The sequence below is a fragment of the Schistocerca gregaria genome, chromosome X (assembly GCF_023897955.1).
Source record: "Schistocerca gregaria isolate iqSchGreg1 chromosome X, iqSchGreg1.2, whole genome shotgun sequence".
Taxonomy (NCBI): domain Eukaryota; kingdom Metazoa; phylum Arthropoda; class Insecta; order Orthoptera; family Acrididae; genus Schistocerca; species Schistocerca gregaria.
The window spans coordinates 804307488-804318706 of NC_064931.1; the positions used below are offsets into that span (position 1 = coordinate 804307488).

Here is an 11219-nt window from a genome sequence, read left to right on the forward strand (position 1 = left end):
TGCCTCCCCCTCCCCCTCGCGCCTCTGCCTCTGCCTCCGCCTCCCCCTCGCGCCTCTGCCTCCCCCTCGCGCCTCTGCCTCCCCCTCGCGCCTCTGCCTCCGCCTCCCCCTCGCGCCTCTGCCTCCCCCTCGCGCCTCTGCCTCTGCCTCCGCCTCCCCCTCGCGCCTCTGCCTCCGCCTCCGCCTCGCGCCTCTGCCTCCACCTCCCGCTAGCGCCTCTGCCTCCGCCTCCGCCTCCGCCTCCCCCTCCCCCTCGCGCCTCCGGCCCCGCCTCCCCCTCGCGCCTCCGGCCCCGCCTCCCCCTCGCGCCTCCGGCCCCGCCTCCCCCTCGCGCCTCCGGCCCCGCCTCCCCCTCGCGCCTCCGGCCCCGCCTCCCCCTCGCGCCTCCGGCCCCGCCTCCCCCTCGCGCCTCCGGCCCCGCCTCCCCCTACGCGCCTCCGGCCCCGCCTCCCCCTACGCGCCTCCGGCCCCGCCTCCCCCTACGCGCCTCCGGCCCCGCCTCCCCCTACGCGCCTCCGGCCCCGCCTCCCCCTACGCGCCTCCGGCCCCGCCTCCCCCTACGCGCCTCCGGCCCCGCCTCCCCCTACGCGCCTCCGGCCCCGCCTCCCCCTACGCGCCTCCGGCCCCGCCTCCCCCTACGCGCCTCCGGCCCCGCCTCCCCCTACGCGCCTCCGGCCCCGCCTCCCCCTACGCGCCTCCGGCCCCGCCTCCCCCTACGCGCCTCCGGCCCCGCCTCCCCCTACGCGCCTCCGGCCCCGCCTCCCCCTACGCGCCTCCGGCCCCGCCTCCCCCTACGCGCCTCCGGCCCCGCCTCCCCCTACGCGCCTCCGGCCCCGCCTCCCCCTACGCGCCTCCGGCCCCGCCTCCCCCTACGCGCCTCCGGCCCCGCCTCCCCCTACGCGCCTCCGGCCCCGCCTCCCCCTACGCGCCTCCGGCCCCGCCTCCCCCTACGCGCCTCCGGCCCCGCCTCCCCCTACGCGCCTCCGGCCCCGCCTCCCCCTACGCGCCTCCGGCCCCGCCTCCCCCTACGCGCCTCCGGCCCCGCCTCCCCCTACGCGCCTCCGGCCCCGCCTCCCCCTACGCGCCTCCGGCCCCGCCTCCCCCTACGCGCCTCCGGCCCCGCCTCCCCCTACGCGCCTCCGGCCCCGCCTCCCCCTACGCGCCTCTGCCTCCGCCTCCCCCTCGCGCCTCTGCCTCTGCCTCCCCCTCCCCTCGCGCCTCTGCCTCTGCCTCCGCCTCCCCCTCGCGCCTCTGCCTCCCCCTCGCGCCTCTGCCTCTGCCTCCGCCTCCCCCTCGCGCCTCTGCCTCTGCCTCCGCCTCCCCCTCGCGCCTCTGCCTCTGCCTCCGCCTCCCCCTCGCGCCTCTGCCTCTGCCTCCGCCTCCCCCTCGCGCCTCTGCCTCTGCCTCTGCCTCCGCCTCCCCCTCGCGCCTCTGCCTCTGCCTCCCCCTCGCGCCTCTGCCTCTGCCTCTGCCTCCGCCTCCCCCTCGCGCCTCTGCCTCTGCCTCCGCCTCCCCCTCGCGCCTCTGCCTCTGCCTCCACCTCCCCCTCGCGCCTCTGCCTCTGCCTCCGCCTCCCCCTCGCGCCTCTGCCTCTGCCTCCGCCTCCCCCTCGCGCCTCTGCCTCTGCCTCCGCCTCCCCCTCGCGCCTCTGCCTCCGCCTCCCCCTCGCGCCTCTGCCTCCGCCTCCCCCTCGCGCCTCTGCCTCCGCCTCCCCCTCGCGCCTCTGCCTCTGCCTCCGCCTCCCCCTCGCGCCTCTGCCTCTGCCTCCGCCTCCCCCTCGCGCCTCTGCCTCCGCCTCCCCCTCGCGCCTCTGCCTCTGCCTCCGCCTCCCCCTCGCGCCTCTGCCTCTGCCTCCCCCTCGCGCCTCTGCCTCTGCCTCTGCCTCCGCCTCCCCCTCGCGCCTCTGCCTCCCCCTCGCGCCTCTGCCTCCCCCTCGCGCCTCTGCCTCTGCCTCCGCCTCCCCCTCGCGCCTCTGCCTCTGCCTCCGCCTCCCCCTCGCGCCTCTGCCTCTGCCTCCGCCTCCCCCTCGCGCCTCTGCCTCTGCCTCCGCCTCCCCCTCCCCCTCGCGCCTCTGCCTCCGCCTCCCCCTCCCCCTCGCGCCTCTGCCTCTGCCTCCGCCTCCCCCTCGCGCCTCTGCCTCTGCCTCCGCCTCCCCCTCGCGCCTCTGCCTCTGCCTCCGCCTCCCCCTCGCGCCTCTGCCTCCGCCTCCCCCTCGCGCCTCTGCCTCCGCCTCCCCCTCGCGCCTCTGCCTCCGCCTCCCCCTCGCGCCTCTGCCTCTGCCTCCGCCTCCCCCTCGCGCCTCTGCCTCTGCCTCCGCCTCCCCCTCGCGCCTCTGCCTCTGCCTCCGCCTCCCCCTCGCGCCTCTGCCTCTGCCTCCCCCTCGCGCCTCTGCCTCTGCCTCTGCCTTCCCCTCGCGCCTCTGCCTCTGCCTCTGCCTTCCCCTCGCGCCTCTGCCTCTGCCTCCGCCTCCCCCTCGCGCCTCTGCCTCTGCCTCCGCCTCCCCCTCGCGCCTCTGCCTCTGCCTCCGCCTCCCCCTCGCGCCTCTGCCTCTGCCTCCGCCTCCCCCTCGCGCCTCTGCCTCTGCCTCCCCCTCCCCCTCGCGCCTCTGCCTCTGCCTCCCCCTCCCCCTCGCGCCTCTGCCTCTGCCTCCGCCTCCCCCTCGCGCCTCTGCCTCCCCCTCCCCCTCGCGCCTCTGCCTCTGCCTCCGCCTCCCCCTCGCGCCTCTGCCTCCCCCTCGCGCCTCTGCCTCCCCCTCGCGCCTCTGCCTCCGCCTCCCCCTCGCGCCTCTGCCTCCCCCTCGCGCCTCTGCCTCCGCCTCCCCCTCGCGCCTCTGCCTCCGCCTCCGCCTCGCGCCTCTGCCTCCACCTCCCGCTAGCGCCTCTGCCTCCGCCTCCGCCTCCGCCTCCCCCTCCCCCTCGCGCCTCCGGCCCCGCCTCCCCCTCGCGCCTCCGGCCCCGCCTCCCCCTCGCGCCTCCGGCCCCGCCTCCCCCTCGCGCCTCCGGCCCCGCCTCCCCCTCGCGCCTCCGGCCCCGCCTCCCCCTCGCGCCTCCGGCCCCGCCTCCCCCTCGCGCCTCCGGCCCCGCCTCCCCCTCGCGCCTCCGGCCCCGCCTCCCCCTCGCGCCTCCGGCCCCGCCTCCCCCTACGCGCCTCCGGCCCCGCCTCCCCCTACGCGCCTCCGGCCCCGCCTCCCCCTACGCGCCTCCGGCCCCGCCTCCCCCTACGCGCCTCCGGCCCCGCCTCCCCCTACGCGCCTCCGGCCCCGCCTCCCCCTACGCGCCTCCGGCCCCGCCTCCCCCTACGCGCCTCCGGCCCCGCCTCCCCCTACGCGCCTCCGGCCCCGCCTCCCCCTACGCGCCTCCGGCCCCGCCTCCCCCTACGCGCCTCCGGCCCCGCCTCCCCCTACGCGCCTCCGGCCCCGCCTCCCCCTACGCGCCTCCGGCCCCGCCTCCCCCTACGCGCCTCCGGCCCCGCCTCCCCCTACGCGCCTCCGGCCCCGCCTCCCCCTACGCGCCTCCGGCCCCGCCTCCCCCTACGCGCCTCCGGCCCCGCCTCCCCCTACGCGCCTCCGGCCCCGCCTCCCCCTACGCGCCTCCGGCCCCGCCTCCCCCTACGCGCCTCCGGCCCCGCCTCCCCCTACGCGCCTCCGGCCCCGCCTCCCCCTACGCGCCTCCGGCCCCGCCTCCCCCTACGCGCCTCCGGCCCCGCCTCCCCCTACGCGCCTCCGGCCCCGCCTCCCCCTACGCGCCTCCGGCCCCGCCTCCCCCTACGCGCCTCCGGCCCCGCCTCCCCCTACGCGCCTCCGGCCCCGCCTCCCCCTACGCGCCTCCGGCCCCGCCTCTGCCTCTGCCTCTGCCTCTGCCTCCCCCTACGCGCCTCCGGCCCCCGCCTCTGCCTCTGCCTCTGCCTCTGCCTCCCCCTACGCGCCTCCGGCCCCCGCCTCTGCCTCTGCCTCTGCCTCTGCCTCCCCCTACGCGCCTCCGGCCCCCGCCTCTGCCTCTGCCTCTGCCTCCCCCTACGCGCCTCCGGCCCCCGCCTCTGCCTCTGCCTCTGCCTCCCCCTACGCGCCTCCGGCCCCCGCCTCTGCCTCTGCCTCTGCCTCCCCCTACGCGCCTCCGGCCCCCGCCTCTGCCTCTGCCTCCCCCTACGCGCCTCCGGCCCCCGCCTCTGCCTCTGCCTCTGCCTCCCCCTACGCGCCTCCGGCCCCCGCCTCTGCCTCTGCCTCCCCCTACGCGCCTCCGGCCCCCGCCTCTGCCTCTGCCTCCCCCTACGCGCCTCCGGCCCCCGCCTCTGCCTCTGCCTCTGCCTCTGCCTCTGCCTCCCCCTACGCGCCTCCGGCCCCCGCCTCTGCCTCTGCCTCTGCCTCTGCCTCTGCCTCCCCCTACGCGCCTCCGGCCCCCGCCTCTGCCTCTGCCTCTGCCTCTGCCTCTGCCTCCCCCTACGCGCCTCCGGCCCCCGCCTCTGCCTCTGCCTCTGCCTCTGCCTCTGCCTCCCCCTACGCGCCTCCGGCCCCCGCCTCCGCCTCTGCCTCTGCCTCTGCCTCCCCCTACGCGCCTCCGGCCCCCGCCTCCGCCTCTGCCTCTGCCTCTGCCTCCCCCTACGCGCCTCCGGCCCCCGCCTCCGCCTCTGCCTCTGCCTCTGCCTCCCCCTACGCGATTCCGGCCCCCGCCTCCGCCTCTGCCTCTGCCTCCCCCTACGCGCCTCCGGCCCCCGCCTCCGCCTCCGCCTCTGCCTCCCCCTAAGCGCCTCCGGCCCCCGCCTCCGCCTCTGCCTCTGCCTCCCCCTACGCGCCTCCGGCCCCCGCCTCTGCCTCTGCCTCCCCCTACGCGCCTCCGGCCCCCGCCTCTGCCTCTGCCTCCCCCTACGCGCCTCTGCCTCCCCCTCTGCCTCCCCCTAAGCGCCTTCCCCTAAGCGCCTCCTCCCAATTTGTACTTTTCACTAATAACACCAAAGGCAACAAGTTTTTAATATATAAATATTATTTGCAGCATATAACCTCTACAACGGTGTAAGAGTTTGGATTGTGTACGAGAAATGCATGGCATGATATAATCAATGCCAAATATATGCAAACATGTCAGTTAAATTGAGTAAAACTTCTTTTAATTTATAATGTCATTGAAGTTCAGCAGTTTATGGGGACGTTTTATGAACTATCCAGTTTCATAAAATACTGTTCTTTCACATTCTCATCACTTCGTGTTACTACCTACAGGGTGGTGATGACTGTTACCTTGTGTTATGATTGATTATAAATTTAACATGGTATGATAATGAGTACACGTGTTAAAGTGGTTGTAATATAGCGATCACTGCCCTTTATCAAACCTCAGTGTATCCTGTTGTTTAGTTACCCAGCTTGAACAGTAATTTCTTACTAACAGGCTATTTCTGTCACAATGTGGTAAAGGATTTTGCAGTGATTCATTGTGAATTGCTACATAGCTGTTATTACACATTATTGATGTAGCAGTATAAGATTAGCTACAAAATTTGTGGGTATTGAGTGTTTGGAAGTTCAATATGTAAACAATTTTTTGTTGATGTTATCAGTTGGAGGGGGTTTAAGAAATAGTTCCATTATCATCCATAAGGTTGTATTTGTAGGATATTCTATTAATTTTAGGGGAGGGGCCTGTGAGAGTATCACAGAAACATTAAAGACACCTCAGTGTGATACGAGAAAGGCATTGTGCATTGTAGACTTTTCCATTAAGTTTGTGACGGCTTTCAATTCAAAACAAATTGAGGAAATCACAATTTCTCCAGTGTACATCTCGTGTAATGATAACGATGACAGAGTTAAAGAACTTGGAGCTTATACAGAATTATTCCTTTGTTTTTGCCATGTACTATCTGCAAGTGGTATGGATAGGTGAAAGTAATACGGCTGTTCATATACTTTACGGGATGTGAGGTCGTGGTCCAAGAACTTTTTCTGCTCCTTTCATTTCGTCCAGGACTGCGGTGGACTTCCTCAGAGGCGGTGCTCCGCTGAGTCTTGCCGACTGACTGGTCGGGTGTCTGAGAGCGACTTATATATTGTGAGAAAGGGGGGCGTGGTTCAGGTGACACGTGATGAGCAGTGATAATCCATATCAGAGATAAGGATGACTATCTATTACCACCTTGTCAAGATAAAAATTGTTAGCAATTTTGTAGAGCCACTGTCCATATATTGCCGAGTTTCATAGCCTCCTCTTTCCTATTAAAATTATCGTGATGTTTATAAATTTCAATAGCTTCTCTGTATAAGCGTGGATAGTAATTTAACGTTGTAGATAAAACTTCGGTATCCGAAAACTTCACTTGGTGGTTTCCTGGTTGAAGAGCATGTTCCGCTACAGCTGATTTTTCTATTTTTCCAAGTCGACAAAGACTTTTATACTCTTTCAGTCGCGTATTTACGCTTCTTTTGGTAGTACCAATATAAACTTTCTCACAGGTACATGGAATTTTGTACACACCACATGTCGACAGAGGAGGGCGTTTATCCTTCACAGATCGTAGTACTTGACTTATTTTCTTTGTTGGTTTAAAGACCGGTGTTATGTCATGTTTTCGTAAAATCTTACTGATCCGATCTGTTACTTTTTTAATAAAAGGGAGAACTACTGTATTTTCTATCGTTGTAGTTCATTCTTATCTTTTGGTCTTCTGTTCCTTGGACGCAAAATTCTATTTATCTCTTTACAACCATTTATTGGAAAAACGGACTCATATATAAAAGACTCGCGTCATTTTATTGAAAAACTAGAGGGACTAACTCTGGCCCCTAAAGATATTCTTGTAAGTTTTGGCATTGTGTCCTTATTCACAATGATTCCTGTTAACGAAGTTATGATTTTCATAGCGGATATTTTTCCAGAAGACTTGACTGTTCTTTTTAGACATTGTCTCACATCAAGTCAGTTCCAGTGGGATAATGAATTTTATGAACGACTTGATGGAGTAGCAATGGGTAATCCATTAGGCCCTGCGATTGCCAATCTTTACATGGAGAGATTTGAACAATCAGCTCTAGAAAAAGCTAATAACAAACCATCTCATTGGTATCGATATGTAGATGACACATTTGTGGTTTGGCCCCATGGCAGAAAGGCCTTGGACAATTTCTTTGATTATTTAAATAAAATTCACCCAAAAATACAGTTTATTATGGAAATAGAAAAGTATAACAGAATATCTTTCTTGGATGTCTTAGTTATGAGACGGTCTGATAGAAGCTTGGAATATAAAGTTTTTCGAAAGGCAACACATACGGACAAATATTTACATAAAAATTCTAATCATCATCCACAACAAAAAAGAGGTGTCATAAAAAGTCTTGTCGATCGAGCGCAACGGATATGTACACCTAAACATTTGGATGCTGAAGTGAAACATCTGAAGCAGGCTTTCGAAAAAAAAGGCTACTCAAAAAAAGAGATAAATAGAATTTTGCGTCCAAGGAACAGAAGACCAAAAGATAAGAATGAACTACAACGATAGAAAATAGAGTAGTTCTCCCTTTTATTAAAAAAGTAACAGATCGGATCAGTAAGATTTTACGAAAACATGACATAACACCGGTCTTTAAACCAACAAAGAAAATAAGTCAAGTACTACGATCTGTGAAGGATAAACGCCCTCCTCTGTCGACATGTGGTGTGTACAAAATTCCATGTACCTGTGGGAAAGTTTATATTGGTACTACCAAAAGAAGCGTAAATACGCGACTGAAAGAGCATAAAAGTCTTTGTCGACTTGGATAAATAGAAAAATCAGCTGTAGCGGAACATGCTCTTCAACCAGGAAACCACCAAGTGAAGTTTTCGCATACCGAAGTTTTATCTACAACGTTAAATTACTATCCACGCTTATACAGAGAAGCTATTGAAATTTATAAACAATACGATAATTTTAATAGGAAAGAGGAGGCTATGAAACTCAGCGATATATGGACAGTGGCTCTACAAAATTGCTAACAATTTTTATCTTGACAAGGTGGTAATTGATAGTCAACCTTATCTCTGCTATGGATTATCACTGCTCATCACGTGTCACCTGAACCACGCCCCCCTTTCTCACAATATATAAGTCTCTCTCAGACACCCGACCAGTCAGTCGGCAAGACTCATCGGAGCACCGCCTCTGAGGAAGTCCAGCGCAGTCCTGGACGAAACGTAAGGAGCAGAAAAAGTTCTTGGACCACGACCTCACATCCCGGAAAGTATATCAACAGCCATGTCAGCCGGTCGTGAAAGCCTTCATTCTACAATTGAAAGTAATACGTCTAGCATACTATACAATCACTGTAAGGTGTTGAGTTAGGTTGCACAGTAGTCTTCGCAAATGTGAGTCGAGTGCATTAAGTAGAGTTCAAATCTCTATTTTCTTATCTAGCTTAAGGTCAATGCCAGCATGGTTCCCTTAAAACAGCTACAGTCAGTTTTGTTTCTTGTCATTGCTCTATCTGAACTTATGTCCACTCTCAAAAGGTGTTGTTGTCAGGCCATTAAACACTGATCTTTCTTCTTTTAGTACATACGTAGTTACTGTAGCAACTGTGTATGTCACTGTTGGTATTGGCACATGGAAATAAGGAGAAATGGAAGAGCATTTACATAAGCAGTAGGGAAAGAATAATAATTTGATGCTGACACATTCGGTGGAGGAAATTATACAACTTGTAAGGAATTATGATTTTACACTTAGGTCAGTTACACCCCATTCTCTTTCTCTCCACTCACGTCATCATATATTGTACAAATGTCACTGGATTCCAGAGATAACCTGTTAACGCACAGAACAGGTGCGTTTAAGCCTTGCCCGCTCAGCTCCTCCCTCAACACTTTATCTTCAAAATTCGTGATTAGAGGATGCTGAGGAAAGGGACTTCACTGCTGTGATTAACTGTTTAGTATCTTATGCTAGCAGTAATGATACTTGTTGCAATAAACCTACTTTCTTTTTTTTTCAGGCTCTGCAAAATGCAAGTAGCATTATTAGTGAGATACGTGAAACCCATGTGTGGTGAAGACTTAATAGTGACTGGAAACAATTGATTGCGTGTTTCCAGAAAAATTGCAGTTTGCCAGTAGTTTAATTCAGATACATGGAATGTATAGCACATTTGTGACCATGTAGATGACTGGGTTTGAATGCAAATCTGTTTTAATTGTGTTTATTGTTATTTATTTGAATGATACATCTGTTTGCATTTTCTACACAATATAGAATGTAGCAATCATTATTAAATGGTGAAATTCACAGTTTTCGAAGTATGTGTGTTATTCATGGTTCCTTGTGTACCTGATTCAGACGTTTGCAGACGACTCGTAAACTTCGTGTATGTAATTAATCTTTGTATTACTACGTTTACGCAAAAAATAAGCTTGTTATTTAAATTTTAAAAATCTTGACATTTGTTAATAACTGTATGTAATCACATAGTTTGTAGGTGTTAATCATAACATCATTGCCTCTGTGAAGTGTTCGATTTTTTTGTATAGCTCAGTTAAGTTTAAAATACAGAAAGTTTACTGTATATATGATGTTCAACTGGACCAAATATTTGGAAGGAAAAAAAAATCATGAACATTTGTTTTATACTGCACTGTCAATAATTGATAATCATGTGTTGTATTGTGATCTTTGTGGAGACAACAGTTCTCCTTTCATGCCTTTAAAACGAAAAGCATTTTGAGATGTTTAAATCTATATTACACTGAACTGCGTCTATAGAAAGAGATGCCAATTCAGACACATTAATGTGGTGATACAAGAACTTATGCAATAACATTCATTTATAAGTTAATTGTTTGATCTGTCTTATTTGTAGATTATCACAATTGACAATTGTATTCACTGCAAAACGTGAATTACTGTCAATTTTCAGTTCAGTTAAAAACATGGTACTTAATTGTTTGCCTGGCAGTTTTGAGCTTAAAGAATATTAATTAATGAGTATGTTTAGTTATGTCAAGTTTTTCCTAAAAAGCTTTATATGCCCTTCTTATTTGGAACTAGCAGATTTTGCATTACATCAGTTGTGGATATAATTGAAAGTTAAAATGCATTAATAAACAAATTGAAATTGTTATTGCATACTGAATTTGTTGCTGTGTTCCAATTTTATTCATTCCTTCTGTGCACTAATGTTGAGCACACTTTGATCGGATGTTGTAGACCTTTAACTGTTGTTTGTTAGGGTAGTAGACCAGACAGAAAATCTTCAGCAAATTTCCCTCCCTGACCTTGTCATCCGAGATAATCATCCATCTCAAATGATGTTAATATGTTGTGAATGGGATGTTAGCCACTGACTGCTCTCCCATTTAAGATGAAATGTGCTCTCACAGAAACTTATTTACTGCAGTGAGATAACATAAATTTAATGTGACAATTATGCAGTAATTGCACATGCTGAACAAATATGTGATTATATTAACTTCACTGTGATACGTTGTTGATGATTGACAGTGGGGGCATATTTTCATAATGTACCTAATGAATTTCTGTAAAATGTAGTACAAATGTCAATCAGTAGGAAATGTGCACCCACTGTGGCTCAGTCAGTTTAACCTAGGAAAAGATATAGAATAATTATCTCTGTAGTCCATTGCAGATGTAATTTAATATATGATCCATCTGACTCACTACACTTCAATCAGCTTTGTTTCCATATACACACACAGAATCAACTCATCGTCTGGTTGAAACTAAAAGTCATGTACATATAACTCTGAACTCTTTGTTCATAAGATACATCTCAGCTCATCGAAGGATGAGCAGTGTCATTTGGTAATGGTCTTCCACATGTGAGACGGCAAGTCCTGATTAGTTTCTTTTATTTGCAGATCCCGATTGCCTCTGTTCCATCAACTGTCTTTTAGGCTTGCTATCAAAATTAAATGTGTTATCTTTCATCATGCATGGTGGTCCATGAAGCATAGTGGACATTCCACACAGAAAAATAAAAATATGAGCATGCAGATTCTTTTTTAATTATATTCCTTGAAATAAGAATTAAAAATGGTTGTCAGTATTTACATGCACCCCAAGATGATTTGCAAATCAATAGAATACACTGTTATTATTGAAAAGTGCAAGTAAGTGTGCATACAAACATTTGTCGGTGGTTTCTCTAGCTGGTTGATGAAAGCCAAACAGTTTTTAAGTGGGATGCTTTCTTTAAAAAGGATGTGGTCAGTTTCCTTCCCCAGTCCTTCCTCTACCTG

The 11219-nt window shown here is 55.4% G+C and overlaps 1 protein-coding gene across 5 annotated transcripts in view; it reads left to right on the top strand.

Annotated features, from left to right (window-relative positions):
- Positions 1 to 10093, top strand: part of LOC126297617 (dynamin-1-like protein) — a 94636-nt gene extending 84543 nt beyond the window's left edge. For all 5 annotated transcript variants that reach the window (XM_049988635.1, XM_049988632.1, XM_049988634.1 and 2 more), the window contains one exon: positions 8960 to 10093. In XM_049988635.1, the coding sequence (XP_049844592.1) occupies positions 8960 to 9016 (57 nt within the window). In that variant the 3' untranslated portion in view covers positions 9017 to 10093. The remainder of the gene's footprint in view (positions 1 to 8959) is intronic.
- Positions 10094 to 11219: the final 1126 nt, after the last annotated feature.